This window comes from Hemiscyllium ocellatum, chromosome 9, assembly GCF_020745735.1.
Source record: "Hemiscyllium ocellatum isolate sHemOce1 chromosome 9, sHemOce1.pat.X.cur, whole genome shotgun sequence".
NCBI classification, from domain to species: Eukaryota; Metazoa; Chordata; class Chondrichthyes; order Orectolobiformes; family Hemiscylliidae; genus Hemiscyllium; species Hemiscyllium ocellatum.
The window spans coordinates 27,446,230-27,463,169 of record NC_083409.1 but is presented as its reverse complement, the minus strand read 5'-3'; the positions used below and the strand labels follow the sequence as shown (position 1 = coordinate 27,463,169).

General features: G+C 44.0%; 1 protein-coding gene across 1 annotated transcript in view; it reads left to right on the top strand.

The window, feature by feature from the left end:
- Nucleotides 1-16,940, top strand: part of imp3 (IMP U3 small nucleolar ribonucleoprotein 3) — a 260,300-nt gene that overhangs the window by 172,729 nt on the left and 70,631 nt on the right. The window contains exon 5 of the mRNA XM_060829655.1: nucleotides 182-233. Within this exon, the coding sequence (XP_060685638.1) occupies nucleotides 182-233 (52 nt within the window). The remainder of the gene's footprint in view (nucleotides 1-181; nucleotides 234-16,940) is intronic.

Here is a 16,940-nt window from a genome sequence, read left to right as displayed (position 1 = left end):
TCTTTTTCTGTGAAAATTAATACCCATGATCTTATCGATAATCAAATAAAACCAAATAAGAATTAACTTGTGCAAGATGCGAATGACATAACTGTAGTCAAAACAAAAGGTTGGTTTGTTGATTGAATGTGGTACTCTCTCAAGAAATCTTAGTGCAATGATTCTTAACTTTCTGTGTCAGATGTGCGGGTTGGACCAGAAGTAATAACTGACCCAGCCTTCCTGGTGACAAGGTAAGCAATGATTTTTTTAAGGTTGTAACTTTTCCAATCCTTTATGGGTTCTTTCTCACTTCATCTGTGTGTCGCAGTTTCAAAAAGGTTCTGTTTTTATCTTTTGCTTTGAAAGTTCAATTAAAGGCAATTTTAGGTGAAATGTTGGTACAAGTTAAGTTATGCAAAACTGCTGGCATATCCAAGGTAAGAAAATTCTTCTGCCCTTGGGAGATCTTCTTTTCCTAGCCCACAAAGCTACGTGTTCCAAGGTTCGTCCCTGTCGAGCCTTGAAATTTCATCTTTCTGGATCCTTGCTTAGTTCGTGTTGACCACGAGATATTCTTACTTTGGTTAAGATACTCTTAACTAAATTCCCATCAAAATGTGACCACTAGCTTTGCCTTTCTGTATTCAATTTTGGCTGATATTGTTAATAAATGGCTCTTACTTGTGAGGTGCTTCTCCTTCTTCCCACTCCCACCCACCACAACAACAACATCCACATCTCCAGCCTCGAAAACTAACCTTCCATTTTCAACACTTCAAAGTCCTTGAATGTACAGTTCCATTTTCCTGGAACACTGTGATTCAGTCCATCCAGTTCAGGGCTTTTGCCTGAAATGTCAATTTTCCTGCTCCTCGGATGCTGCCTGACCTGCTGTGCTTTTCCAGCACCACTTTAATCTTGACTTTAATGAGAAGGGTCTGAAGTGACATTCCATGTGAATTTGAGAGAAATGTATTCCTTCTTGACTTCCTCAATTTATCTGCACTCTTTACCTGGTTGAGCATCCTCCTTCATGTCTTTTCCCCTACGTCAGCTTTAGAGCTTTGACTTATATTTATCCAGTTATAGTCAGAGATTGTGCAGAAATAGTTTCTTTTCCTGCTCTGCACTGTTAAGTATGGTGATTCCCTAAAAATGTATCTTGATCTCTTTCTATTTCTTATGTACACACTGCTGCTTGATAACATCAACACTATGTACCACCCCCTCTCAAGACTCTTCTCATATTTTTATGTTGTCAGTCTGCCTATCCAGAACTATGTGAGCTGAAGATTTCTTCAGCAAGACACTAGGAAAGTCAAAACCTTGGTCTTTGGACTCTATTTAATGCTCTATTCCCTGATCATCAATCATATTCCTCAAACTTAACAACTGCCTAAGCTTGATTGAGATTGTTCACACATTTAGTATTATATTTGACCCTAAATTGAGCTTCTGATTGCATACAGCATCATCACAAACACCTTTGTAATATAGGCTGACTGTGCACCAGCCTTAAGTCATCTGTTGTTGAAACACTCATCCATGTTTTTGCAACCTGTTGTCTTGGTTTTCCTAATGTGCTGGTTGGTATCTCCCATCTTCCACTCTGTGTAAACGGAGGCCATTCAAAATGTTTTGTTGCAGTGTTCTTATTCACACCAAGATCTGCTCATCCCACATTCTCCTACCCTTTTGATGAAGCAACACCTTGACTTTATAATCTCATCAAGTTCTTGTTTTCCTCCATGGTCTTGCCTTACTCCATCACTGTAATCTCCTTGAGCAGTAAACCTCTCAGATATTGCACTCCAAGAATTGAGACCTCTTGTTCTTCTCAAATTTCATTCATTCCACCATTGGCAACTATATCTTCAGCTGCCATGGTAAAAACAAGGACTGCAGATGCTGGAAACCAGATTCTGGATTAGTGGTGCTGGAAAAGCACAGCAGTTCAGTAGCATCCGAGGAGCAGTAAAATCGACGTTTCTGGCAAAAGCCCTTCATCAGGAATGCAGGCAGAGTGCCTGAAGGGTGGAGAGATAAATGAGGTGGGTGGGGATGGGGAGAAAGTAGCAGAGAGTACAATAGGTGAGCGGGGGAGGGGATAAAGGTGATAGGTCAGGGAGGAGGGTGGGGAAGATAGCAAAGAGTACAGTGGGTGGATGGGGGTGAGATGAAGATGATAGGTCAGAGAGGAGGGTGGAGTGAATAAGAAGATAGGCAGGTAGGACAAGTCATGGGGACAGTGCTGAGCTGGAAGGTTGGAACTAGGGTGAGGTGGGGGAAAGGGAAATGAGGAAACTGTTGAAGTCCACATTGATGCCCTGGGATTGAAAGTGTTCCGAGGCGGAAGACGAGGCGTTCTTCCTCCAGGCGTTGGGTGGTGAGGGAGCGGCGGTGAAGGAGGCCCAGGGCCTCCATGTCCTCGGCAGAGTGGGAGGGGGAGTTAAAATGTTGGGCCACAGGGCGGTGTGGTTGATTGGTGTGGGTGTCCCAGAGATGTTCCCTAAAGTGCTTTCCTAGGAGGTGTCCAGTCTCCCCAATGTAGAGGAGGCCGCATCGTGAACAACGGATACAATAAATGATATTGGTGGATGTCATGACCTGGAGCTCCTTAATTCCATGTGAAACTTCCATGGCTCTTTGTCTGCTATTTTCAGATACTGCTTTAAACCTTAGTTAAAAACTTCTGATTGGTTCTCCTACTGCTTATGTGGCTCTGTGTCAAATTGGTTTTGACAATAGTCCTGTGAAGTGTGTCAGGGTGTTTCACTTGAGTAGTGCTCATGGATAAATGCCACAACTTATTCTTGTTGATTAGAGATGCTTTCACCTATATCATTTTTTTTGACAGTGTGGACTAAACTTAATTTCTCCTGAAAAAGCTTTGGCCTTGAAATTTTTGTCTTTTCGGCCCTTCCACTTTAAAGGTGCTAACTCTTGCTGGATTTAGGCTCAGTGTATGTGGAAAATATTCTACTACTGTTCACAAATGGCCATTTCCATGTGCAAGCCTGAGCCTGGATATTAAAGCTCAAGAGGTTGTTTGAATCGTAGTCCTGTTGTGTTTTCATCTGCGATCAATATTTGTATCTTCTAATAAAAGTGTTGGGTAGTGAGCAACAGTGTGGAGTAATTTTCCCAGGGTTTTTTGAGGCCAACTGTCATATTTCTACTGCAATCTTTGAAGAGTTAATGAGCCAACCGCAAAACTACTATACAACATGGCATGGCACATCAATTCACTGAAACACTGTGAAGCTAAAACTCCAGTATCTAAAAATTAAGAAATTTAATCTCCTTAAGAGCTTTTGTGATAAAGTAAAAACATGAAACATTTACCCCAATCCATGGTAATGAATCTTTATCATTTTTATAATCTAGGGGATTACTCAAGATAGTTGCCCCTTTAAAATTCACACAAAAGTAGATGATTTGTGATGATGATAAGACAATATCAGGGCCCAAGATACATCTGGACGAGAGAAGTGAAGAATTGTGGTGTATTATAAGTATACATTTTGTTCTGGATATAATTGCTGTACTTGTATTAAATACAGCATTTTAAAAAAAAGAATTTCCATGTAATTGCTGCAATATGTTTTGTTGGTTGGTGAGTGCTGCAAAGGAGACTGCTTTCTTTGTATCAACCTAACTTTCTGATCTGCTTATTTCCCATGTTTGATGAACTGAATTTTTTTTTTGTCTTCTCTATGCTCTTTACAGTGAGCTGTAGCCTGCCTCTCCATATTCCCAAATTGTTGGCACACTTAACAAAAAGTAAACATGGGTTTCTTCCTGGAAATAATTTAGAAATTACGTTTATTATCCACATAATTCCAAATGTGAGGTAACCCAAAAATTTGTGAAATTTTGAATTGAAAGGATGGTTTGTTCTTAACTGTGGGGTGAGGGAGGGTTGGATTAACTTGATAGCACCATGTCTTAGAACATTGTCCATTTCCCTTGGGCTTGGATTTGTAACTTGTCTGGATGGAATGAAAATGTCTACTGTCTTAACAGCTGTACAAGGCCTAGTGGAATAAGTTTGGGCAATCTCATCCCCGTTTCAAATGAACAAAGATCTGTAGTGCACAGCTGCTGTAATTGACTACTAAATAAACAGTTTCAGAGAGGCAGTAAAGGTCATGCTGCTCTGAGGTTGAGTTAGAAAGGATGAGGAGAAAGCTTACTGTGCAACAGAATTGCACTGGACTAAAAAAAATGGATATTTGTTGAAAAATCCAGGTTTTAGAATTAGGAAATGTTCCCTGTTTCCTTAGTTTTGACTCGTTACATGAGCAATTTGTGCTAGCATGACATTTAGCTGTTGATCTTGACTGCCTAGTTAAACAGGGTTGGAGTTTGAGATCGGTTGGGAGCTGAATGATTGGCCGATTTTGATTTATTTAATTTCTCTTTTGTAAATGATCTGTCATATCTGCTGCTTCAGCGCTTTCATCGCAGAATCAGCCTGGCTCAATAAGAGATGTAGGAGACTGGGTCAGGAGCAGAAACACGCATACCTAAATTTCCAGTACCAACCTTGGGAAGCTGTAACACAGCAGTATGTATGTGCTAAACAGAAAGCAGAATATAACCGGACAGCTCTAAGTGGCTCCACAACCAATGGATTAGATATCTGATCTGTAGTTGTTATTAATCCTGACAGGTGGGCAATTAAGTAACTAAGTGGAAAGGAAGGCTTCCCAAAGATCCCCATCTTCAATGATGGGTGCGTTCAGTACAAAAGACAAGACGGAAACATTTGTAACCGTCTTAGATTAGATTAGATTATCTACAGTGTGGAAACAGGCCATTCGGCCCAACAATTCCACACCAACCCTCCGAAGATTAACCTATCCAGACCTATTTCCCTCTGACTAATGTACCTAACACTATGGGCAATTTAGCATGGCCAATTCATCTAATCTGCACATCGTTGGAGTGTGGGAGGAAACCGAAGCACCTGGAGGAAACCCAGTCAGACACTGGAAGAATGTGCAAATTCCACATAGGCAGTCATCTGAGGCTGGAATCGAACTCAGGTCCCTGGTGCTCTTTGGTCTTTTCCCTGGGACACACACCAAGACAACCATCAACTGTGCTTGGAAGACCATCAACTTAGTGAAACATGTTCTTTGGTCTGCTTGAAACTTGTTGATTTTCCCATGCAAAGACTTATCCTTGACCGAGTGTCCCAAAGGCACATTCCAAGGTCCATGACTAAAGGGATGCAGGGAAACTTGACACAACTGCCATCAAGGTGCAATGGGGAAAGACTGAGGTGTTTCTGCCAAAGTACAATGGGGGGACCGTTCAGTTGTCAGATCCTGTCATTGCGTGGCAGAGAAAGCAGTCCAAACTTTGAAGGCAAACTTGAAGAAATAGCAAGCTATCGTGGTTCTTATTTGATTACCGGACCACCTTATATGCAACTACAGAGATGGCACCAGCAGGGTTGCTCATGGGTAGAAGACTCTGCACCAGGTTATATTGATCTTCCTGGACATTAAGAGCGGGGGCAGGAATGGAGGGTGAAACAGCATCAGGAATGCCAGTGCTGGACTCAAGACTCCACCAAGTGATAGGGACAGTTTACTACTGGGAATGGCCCTGCATAATTAAGACACATGGTCCTGTAAGGTCAGGACCAGTGGTATATTAAGTTTGGGTTGGTGCGACAGTGCTGAACAAGCAAATGGACCATATGAAAGCTGCAAACTTGCTAACAGTGGGAGCAAAATGTGGACTCCTTCTCAGAAAAGTCGGAAAGGCTGCTGGAACCCGTGGAGTCGCCCTCTCCATCAAGGGTTGACGAAACGTCTGAGTCCAAGATGGGCATGACCGATGTAACCACATCACGCTTTTGCCAGAGGAAGAATCACATGAAATCATATCGAGGCATTCCTGGCACAAGATGCGAGCTCCTGTGCATTACACTCTGCCAATATCGATTCTGAGTCAGAGGAACCTGATCCAGTGCTAAAATGCTCCAAGAGACTTTCCAAAATGGAGCATTGGCCTTTGTCCTCAAAGGCAGAGGGATATAGTGATTATAGTGGGGTCAGCCAGCTTGACCATATAGAGTATAAATTTCCTGATTGGGGCTGTTAATCTGGTCCAATAAGGGAGTCCAGGCTGAAAGATACAAAGAGGAGTGTCAGAGATTCTTATACTCTGGGTGCTGACACTGATGAGGTTGTGCCAGAGGCAAGGACTTTCCACGTGAAAATAACGGGTGACTTGGTGAAAGGCCTCTGTGGAGTTATTTCAGATGCCATTTTGATTTGATGCCTTAGTTTTGTTTTAAGTTACAGTGCCCCAATGGACCACTTATTTTGTTTGTTTTTTTTGATTTCACAGAAGAATAATTAGATGTGTGTTTTTGGTTTATTGAAAGAGTACTTTGTGTACAGAAAGTAAAGCCCCCGGCTGCGACAGAGGAATATTGTTTAGAGTGGAAATCTAAGCTCTGTGGCAAGCAATTAAAACACCTTCACCAGAGCAATTTAGTCTTGGTGTATACTTCACAAACAGTCTTGGAAGTCCTCCAATATCAGCAGCACTCCCATCCCTTCAACAAATTTTTAAAAATTAAGGTTTTCTATCACAGGTAGGGAAGAAGTATAAAATGGGCGGCATGGTGGCACAGTGGTTAGCACTGCTGCCTCACAGCGCCTGAGACCTGAGTTCAATTCCCGGGTTGCTTTCAAAGCAACTGAACAATTGCTGTAATTAAATTTCATATTTGTCTCTATTTTAATTCAGAGCCATCAGTGGTAACAGGAATTTTAGTCATGCAAAAAACTGAAAGAAACTGAATCTATCAGGAGCAAGTTCTTTATTCTGTTGGCAGTTTGTTTCCCTGCTGCTCCGAACACCAATGATCTCCTGGATGTATGTTCTTATTAGTGCCGACAGCCCTCTGCTATCTTGCCCAAATGATCACTTTTCAGTTGAAACCTTTGTCCGTGTGTGAGAGTAGCTATTTGACTGAGCCATAGATTGTAATTATGATTTTGTCCTATTGATCTCCACACACGTACATCAATCACTTATAGCTGATTTCTCACCATTCACTAAGCATTACAATCCAAAAGGGATTTTTAAAATATAATCGGCCAACAATAACCTCGTATTGTAAAAAATAATTTGAATTTCTGAGCAATTAAGAAGTTGAATGATTTTGGTAACAATTTTTTCAGCAATTGTTATGCTGAAGGAGGCAATTTGACCCATTGTGCCAAACGAACATCATTGCTTAGTGTCAATCTCCTGCTTTCTCCCCATTCCCTTGCACATTATTTCCGCCCAAATGATCATCCTGTGTCCTCCTGAATGCCTCAGTTGAACCTGCCTCCATGACACTTGTAGGCAGTGCATGTCATACCTTATTTACTGTGTTTTAAAAAAAAATTCTCGCATCACCCTTGCTTCTTTTATTTATCACTTTAAATGAAATCATAAGAAATATGAACAGGAGCAGGCTGCTCTGTCCTTTTGACTTTGCTGTGCTATTCGATAGAATCATGCTGATCTGACAACTCCTAACATGAACTTTCCTGCCTTTTCACCTTTGATTTCCCTACTAATCAAGAATCTATCTATCTCAACCTTAAATATACACAAGAACTGGGCTCCCACAGCTTTCTGTGGTAAAGAGTTCCAAAGATCCTCTTAGAAATGAAACTCTTCCCCATCTCAGTCTTAAAATGGCACTTCTTTATTCCGAGTATCCTCTCACCATTTACCCTGTCATGCCCCTTAAGAATTGTATGTGTTTCAAGAAGATCACATCTCATTCTCCGAAATTCCAATGAGTAGAATCCCAACCTGTTAAACGTTTGGTCATAAGACAATCCCTATATACTAGGAATCATCCTAGTGAATATCCTTTGAACTGTCTGCAATGAAATAATTTGTATTTTTAAAGAAGGGGTCAAAACAGTTCTCAGTAAAAATCTGTACCCTCCTGTTCTTGTTCGTTTGATAAGTGGGAGCAACGTCTCCTTTATGTACTCTATCCAGCATGCTTATGACTTTTTGAATGAGATTTTCATCTTCCCTGAATCATCTTCTCTCAAAGGATAACAGTCCCAACTTCTTCTTTAACTTGGTACAGAACTTGTCTTTTGAATGGACTAACTCTCATTGTAAAATCATACATACACAACACTTGTTTCTAAAACATTTCTAAAACTAAGGAAGAAGGAAAGCCTAGTATGATGTGCAAACAATGGGGCAAATCTATATATTATGCTTCATCAGGTATTTTAATTTTAAAGAATAATTCAACATTCAAATCACCGTTCATGATAATGTGTGGCATTTTTGGTCAGGATAATGTGACGTGTCCTGTGTTATTCTACTGATGAATGTATTCTGTAAGGTAACTATTCAGTTACTTATAGAATTTTTAAATTTTACAGTACTGGGGTTTATTCGGCCCATTGGGTCTGGGCCAGCTCCCAAAAGGGCTTGCTACCGAGCTTGTCCCTTTCTCTAGCCCTATCTCCAAAGCCATCTAAATTGATCACTTGCAAATATTTATTCAGCTCTCGTTTGAAACCTTCTATGGAATCAGCCTCCATTACTCTCCCAGGCAGCACACTCCAAATCCTAACAGCTTCTGAACAACAAAGGTTCTCCTCATCCCAATCCTAGTTCTCTCACTGACAATCTTGATTCCGTCTACTGACGTGCCAACTATTGGAAATAGAATATGCTGTGAAAATTGTTCATAATTTTGAAGACTTTAATAACACCACCTCTTAATCCAAAGCCCAGTTTCACTAATCTTTTCTTGCATCTAAGCTCCCTCATTCCTGGCATTGTTCCAGTAAACCACCTTTGCACTCTCTCCAGGGGCTTTAACATCCGTCCTTAAATAAGGTGCCAAGAACTGAACACAATATCCCAAATGTGGTGTAACCAATTATCTTTAGAGTTGTAGCATCACGTCCTTGCTTTTATATTCTATATCTCTATTTATAAATTTCAGAATCCTATAAGCCTTCCTAACAACGGTTTTAATTTGGCTGGCCACCTTCAGAGAATTATACGCTTGAACGCAAAGGTCCCTCTGCTCCTATACTCCCATCAAAGTTGTACCATTGAGCCAGTTTTGTCTCTTCATATTTCTTTTACCAAAATGCATTACCTCATGTTGCACTGCAATGAAATTCATCTGCCTGGTGTTTACCCATTTGGCCAACTTGTCGATGCCTCTCTAAAGGCATTCAGCACTATCCTAACAGTTCTGCGAATTGAGATATTTTGTCCTCAACACCCATCTCCAAATTATGTATAAACGTCTGAAAAAGTAAGAATCCCAACTCCAATCCCTAGGGAACACCACTTTCAACTCACCTCTCGTCTCAGATATGCTCATCAATATCTACCCTCTGTTTCCTGTCTTTTCGCCAACTTCTAATTCATGCTGCCAAGGACCCAATAATTCCAAACATTTTTAATTTGCTAACCAATCTGCCACATGGCACCATATCAAATGTTTTCTGAAAGTCCAAATATACAACATCCACAGCACTACCCTCATCTACTCCCTGTGTCACCCTATTAAAGAACTCAGTCAAATTTCAGATATGACCTGCTCTTGACAAAGCCATGTTAATTGTCTAGTATTAGCTTATGTATCTCCAAGTCTACGTTTATCTTGTCCTATAGTATGGCCTCTATCATTTTTCACCACTACTGATGTCAAGCTGACAGGTCTATAGTTTCCTGGTTACCCCTTTCTTAGACAATAGTGTTACATTTGCAGTTCCCTATGACTAATTCTTTGTTCAGAGAGGCCTGGAAAATATCTGTAAGTGGTTGTCCGGGTTGCTGCCTTAGCCTTTCAGCAATCTAGGATGCATCCCACCCACCTGATGACTTCTCTATCTGGAGTGCTGCTAGCTTATTTAGCACTTCTTTATCTATTGCTATACAGCTCAAGACCAACATTTTCAACTGGACCATTGTCACCATCATTTAATTTGATAATGGCAGAAACAAGGTATTAATTTAGTATTTCTATCATACCCTTCGCTTCAGTGAGCTGTCTACCCTGCTTGTTCTTTATGGGCTTCACACTATCCATCACTAATCTTTTACTATTAATATGTTTGAAGTACATTTCACTATTTAGTTTAGCACAACCTGCCATCCTTTCCTCATGCTTCTTCTTAGCCTTCCTTATTCCAGCCTTAGCCTCTGTTCTGCTTTTGAGATACCATTCCTGATTTCTACTGCTATTATTATTATTATGGTATACATCATATTCCTCCTTTTTCTTCCTTATTTTCTCATTAATATCCTTAGCCACCCATGGTGGTCTAGCTTTGGATACACCATATTTATTTCTCATGATATAAACCTAGATTGCACCCTATTCATCTTTCTTTTGAAAGTTTCCATTTTTCATCCACTGTTTTATCCACCAAAATGCATTTCCAATCAACCTGCTCCAGTTTAAATTTTAGACCCCTAAAATCTGCCCTATGCCAATCTGGAATCTTAATTTATGACCGATTTTATCCTTTTCCAACTCAATATTGAATCTAAACCTGTTTATTTGGTGATGGATTCGTGCATGTTGTGATCAGTTGAGGCTTAGTTGATCTTTGGGCTACAGACCCCAGTTCATGATGAATGTTCTAGCTTTTATTCTATTTAGGTGGAATTACTGGCCACAGTTTGAATGGTAATTATGCTGTTTTCACAGTGGCAGAGATGGAAGACTAACTAAAACGTGTTTAAGATGAAGAAAGGATGATAGAGTAGAGCATTTCTTCTACTGGAGGGGTCTAAAATAAGTGGATATGTACATAAGGTGAAATGCAAGATATATCTAGGACATAGCATTAACAAACGCTTCCAGGACAAAATTGTGAAACTTTGCAACACATAATCTGAGTTGGTAATTGCAGCAAAACCTTTGCTTATTTGAAGGTGAACACCTCAATTTGGGCTGTTGCCTCTGTTTTCTGGTCACTTTGAGTAACACGTAAATGAGTTGGGAGTGAATGAAATTAATTTTCTAATAATATTACTTTCTCAGATACAACACCCTCTAATGCTGTGCATTGGTGCAATTCATTCTGTGCCAAAGTGAATATTCCTGTTTTAAATTATGAACAAATTTCACTCCCTTGCTCTATAGAAGTTCTGTACATGGATTGCATAATCAGTTGGCAAACATCCAATGAGCTCCATTCAAGCTCTGCTTTAGATTGAGCTGCTTAGGCAGTAGGATGGTTAAAATTATATTTGTTGAATGGAGTCTGCCATCCCTATGCAGTGTAGTCTGTGAAATGCAGTCCAGCCCTGTCTTGACAACTGTTTCTAAGTTGAAATTCCATTTTTGTTTAGTTAGTGAAAAACCAGTCTCCGTATGAGGTTATCATAACAACACTGGCCTTTCATCTCTCCCTCTCCAGCTGAGCTCATTCTACTTGCAATGTTTTTATTCCTCTTTGCCCATATTTGAATGGTTGCCAACCAGGAAGGTTTAAAGCTGCAGTGTTTTTGATTTCAGCTAAATATCTTCATAGTCTGATGTTTAGCAAGAGGAGACCGAGCACTTTCCGACTGTTGTACAACTTTGGAGAGGCCTGAAGATAAATTCACCATGGTTCAGTGAAGAGTGCCAAGCGTTGCACCTGGCATACATAAAAATATGGTGACATCCTGGTGAAGTTACAACACAAGGCATGTAAAACACCCAAGTAAAAGAAAGGGCTGTGTGATTCCACATCTGTGGATCAAATCTAAACTCTGCAGCCCCACCTCATCCAGTTGTGAATAGTGGTGGACAACTAAAAATACTCTCTGGAAGAGGAATCTGTCCAAACATCTCCATCCCCAGTGATCCAGCAGCCCACAACATCAGTGCAAAAAATAAAGCAGAATCTATGCAAAAGCACCTGGTGGGTGACTCACCTCAGTCTCCTCCTGAAGTCTCTAGCATCACAGAACCCAGTCTTCAGCCAATTCGATTCCAGTCCACGATACCAGAAAATGGCTCAAGGCACTGGATACTGCAATGTCAGTGGGTCATGACAATATTCTGACAATGGTACTGAAGACTTGTGCTCTGCAACTTGCAGTACCCCTCGCCTTTGATACAGCTACAATACTGACATCTATCTGAAAATTTGGAAAATAAGATTATGTATTTCCTATGTGCAAAAAGCAGGACAAATCCAACCCAGCCAATTCTAGACCCATCAATCAGCTCCCAATCTTCAATCAAGTAATGGACAAGTTAGTCAGTAGTGCAGCAGTTGCTGAGAAATACCCTGCTCACTGACGCTCAATTTGGGTTTCTTGAAGGCCTCAGCTCCTGACCTCATTACTGCCTTGATTCAAATATGAGCATAAGGCAGCTCCCCACCACCTTGTCTTGGGCAATTTCTAAACAAATATTTTGTGTCAGTATTTACTGTGCAAGCCAGTATTTGGAAACCAGGGAACCTGGAGAAATAAATATTGATGTCTTGAGAAGAGTTTATTTTGTCGAAGTGAAGGTGCTGGACGTCTTAATACACATAAGTAGATAAATCCCTGAGATATGATCAGGTATTTCCCAGAACTTTGTGGGAAGCTAGGGAAGAGATTGTTAGACCCCTTGCTGAGATATTTGTATCATCAAAAGCCATGGGTGAGATGTCTGAAGACTGGAGGTTGGCTAACATTGTCTATTGTCTAAATAATGGCACAATAGGTGCAAGAGTAGGCCATTCTGCCCTTTGAGCCTGCACCACCATTCAATATGATCATGGCTGATCATCCTTAATCAGTATCCTGTTCCTGCCTTATCTCCATAACCCTTGATTCCACTATCCGTGAGAGCTCTATCCAACTCTTTCTTAAATGAATCCAGAGACTGGGCCTCCACTGCCATCTGGGGCAGAGCATTCCACACAGCCACCACTCTCTCGGTGAAAAAGTTTCTCCTCATCTCTGTCCTAAATGGTCTAGCCCGTATTTTTCAGCTGTGTCCTCTGGTTCGGCACTCACTCATCAGCGGAAACATGTTTCCTGCCTCCAGAGTGTCCAATCCTTTAATAATCTTATATGTCTCAATCAGATCCCCTCTCAGTCTTCTAAACTCAAGGGTATACAAGCCCAGTTGCTCCAGTCTTTCAATGTAAGGTAGTCCCGCCATTCCAGGAATTGACTTCATGAACCTACACTGTACTCCCTCAGTAGCCAGAATGTCTTTCCTCAAATTTGGAGATCAGAACTGCACACAGTACTCCAGGTGTGGTCTCACCAGGGCCCTGTACAGCTGCAGAAGAACCTCTTTGCTTTTATACTCAATCCCTCTTTATGAAGGCCAGCATGCTATTAGCCTTCTTCACTACCTGCTGTACCTGAATGCTTACCTTCATTGACTGGTGTACAAGAACACCCAGATTTCTTTGTACTGCCCCTTTACCTAAATTGATTCCATTTAGGTAGTAATCTGCCTTCCTGTTCTTGCCACCAAAGTGGACAACTATACATTTATCCACATTAAACTGCATCTGCCATGCATCGAACCACTCACCTATCCTGTCCAGGTCACCCTGTAATCTCCTAACATCCTCCTCACATTTCACCCTGCCACCCCAGCTTAGTATCATCAGCAAATTTGCTAATGTTATTACTAATGTGTTGCTGGTTAAAGCACAACAGATGAGGCAGCATCCAAGGAACAGGAAATTCGACGTTTCGGGCCAGAGCCCTCAATCAGGAATGAGGAGAGTGTGCCAGGCAGGCTAAGATAAAAGGTAGGGAGGAGGGACTTGGGGGAGGGGCGATGGAGATGTGATAGGTGGAAGGAGGTCAAGGTGAGGGTGATAGGCCAGAGTGGGGTGGGGGCGGAGAGGTCAGGAAGAAGATTGCAGGTTAGGAGGACGGTGCTGAGTTGAGGGAACCGACTAAGACAAGGTGGGGGGAGGGGAAATGAGGAAACTGGAGAAATCTTGAGTTCATTCCTTGTGGTTGGAGGGTTCCCAGGCGGAAGATGAGGCGCTCTTCCTCCAATCGTCGTGTTGTTATGTTCTGCCAATGGAGGAGTCCAAGGACCTGCATGTCCTCGGTGGAGTGGGAGGGAGAGTTAAAATGTTGAGCCACGGGGTGGTTGGGTTGGTTGTTCCGGGCGTCCCAGAGGTGTTCCCTGAAGCGTTCCGCAAGTAGGCGGCCCGTCTCCCCAATATAGAGGAGGCCACATCGGGTGCAGCGGATGCAATAGATGATGTGTGTGGAGGTGCAGGTGAATTTGTGGCAGATATGGAAGGATCCCTTGGGGCCTTGGAGAGAAGTAAGGGAGGAGGTGTGGGCGCAAGTTTTACATTTCCTGCGGTTGCAGGGGAAGGTGCCTGGAGTGGAGGTTGGGTTTGTGGGGGGTGTGGACCTGATGAGGGAGTCACGAAGGGAGTGGTCTTTGCGGAACGCTGATATGGGAGGGGAGGGAAATATATCCCTGGTGGTGGGGTCAGATTGGAGGTGGCGGAAATGGCGGCGGATGATACGCTGTATACGGAGGTTGGTGGGGTGGTAGGTGAGAACCAGTGGGGTTCTATCTTGGTGGCGGTTGGAGGGGCGGGGCTCAAGGGCGGAGGAGCGGGAAGTGGAGGAGATGCGGTGGAGGGCATCGTCGATCACGTCTGGGGGGAATCTGCGGTCCTTGAAGAAGGAGGCCATCTGGGCTGTACGGTATTGGAACTGGTCCTCCTGGGAGCAGATGCGGCGGAGACGAAGGAATTGGGAATATGGGATGGCGTTTTTGCAGGGGGCAGGGTGGGAGGAGGTGTAGTCCAGGTAGCTGTGGGAGTCAGTCGGTTTATAGTAGATGTCTGTGTTGAGTCGGTCGCCCGAGATAGAAATGGAAAGGTCTAGGAAGGGGAGGGAGGAGTCTGGGTGAATTTGAGGTCGGGATGGAAGGTGTTGGTAAAGTTGATGAACTGTTCAACCTCCTCGTGGGAGCACGAGGCAGCGCCGATACAGTCATCGATGTAGCAGAGGAAAAGGTGGGGGGTGGTGCCAGTGTAGCTGCGGAAGATGGACTGTTCCACATATCCTATGAAGAGACAGGCATAGCTGGGGCCCATGCGGGTGCCCATGGCAACTCCTTTAGTTTGGAGGAAGTGGGAGGATTGAAAAGAGAAGTTATTCAGGGTGAGGACCAGTTCAGTCAGTCAAAGGAGGGTGTCAGTGGAAGGGTACTGGTTGGTGCGGCGGGAAAGGAAGAAGCGGAGGGCTTTGAGTCCTTCGTGATGGGGGATGGAGGTGTACAGGGACTGGATGTCCATCGTGAAGATAAGGCGTTGGGGACCGGGGAGGCGAAAATCATGGAGGAGGTGGTGGGCGTGGGTGGTGTCCCGAATGTAGGTGGGGAGTTCTTGGACTAAAGGGGACAGAACCGTGTCGAGGTACGTGGAGATGAGTTCGGTGGGTCAGGAGCAGGCTGAGACAATGGGTCGGCCGGGGCAGTCAGGTTTGTGGATTTTGGGCAGGAGGTAGAAGCGGGCGGTGCGGGGTTGTGGGACTATGAGGTTGGAGGCGGTAGATGGGAGATCCCCTGAGGTGATGAGGTTATGGATGGTCTGGAAGATGATGGTTTGGTGGTGGGAGGTGGGGTCATGGTCAAGGGGGCAATAAGAGGAGGCGTCCGCGAGCTGGCGTTTGGCCTCAGCGGTATAAAGGTCGGTGCGCCAAACTACTACCGCGCCTTCCTTGTCTGCCGGTTTGATGGTGAGGTTGGGGTTGGAGCGGAGGGAGTGGAGGGCTGCACGTTCTGAGGGTGAGAGGTTGGAGTGGGGGAGAGGGGTGGACAGGTTGAGTCGGTTAATGTCGCAGCGGCAGTTGGCTATAAATAGATCGAGGGCAGGTAAGAGGCCAGCACGGGATGTCCAGGTGGATGGGGTGTGTTGGAGGCAGGAGAAGGGGTCGTCAGGGGGTGGGCGGGAGTCTTGGTTGTAAAAGTAGGCACGGAGGCGAAGGCGGCGGAAGAATTGTTCAATATCTCGCCGCGTGTTGAACTTATTGATCCGAGGGCGTAGGGGAATGAAGGTGAGGCCTCTGCTGAGGACTGATCTTTCATCCTTAGAGAGGGGGAGGTCTGGAGGGATGGTGAAGATCCGGCAAGGTTGGGAGCTAGGACCTGGTGTGGGACTGGAGTTGGGAGTGGGGGCCATCGTGAAGATAAGGCATTGGGGACCGGGGAAGCGAAAATCATGGAGGAGGTGGAGGGCGTGGGTGGTCCCTGTACACCTCCATCCCCATCACAAAGGACTCAAAGCCCTCCGCTTCTTCCTTTCCCACCGCACCAACCAGTACCCTTCCACTGACACCCTCCTTCGACTGACTGAACTGGTCCTCACCCTGAATAACTTCTCTTTTCAATCCTCCCACTTCCTCCAAACTAAAGGAGTTGCCATGGGCACCCGCATGGGCCCCAGCTATGCCTGTCTCTTCGTAGGATATGTGGAACAGTCCATCTTCCGCAGCTACACTGGCACCACCCCCCACCTTTTCCTCCGCTACATCGATGACTGTATCGGCGTTGACTCGTGCTCCCACGAGGAGGTTGAACAGTTCATCAACTTTACCAACACCTTCCATCCCGACCTCAAATTCACCTGGACTGTCTCAGACTCCTCCCTCCCCTTCCTAGACCTTTCCATTTCTATCTCGGGCGACCGACTCAACACAGACATCTACTATAAACCGACTGACTCCCACAGCTACCTGGACTACACCTCCTCCCACCCTGCCCCCTGCAAAAACGCCATCCCATATTCCCAATTCCTTCGTCTCCGCCGCATCTGCTCCCAGGAGGACCAGTTCCAATACCGTACAGCCCAGATGGCCTCCTTCTTCAAGGATCGCAGATTCCCCCCAGACGTGATCGACGGTGCCCTCCACCACATCTCCACTTCCCGCTCCTCCGCCTTTGAGCC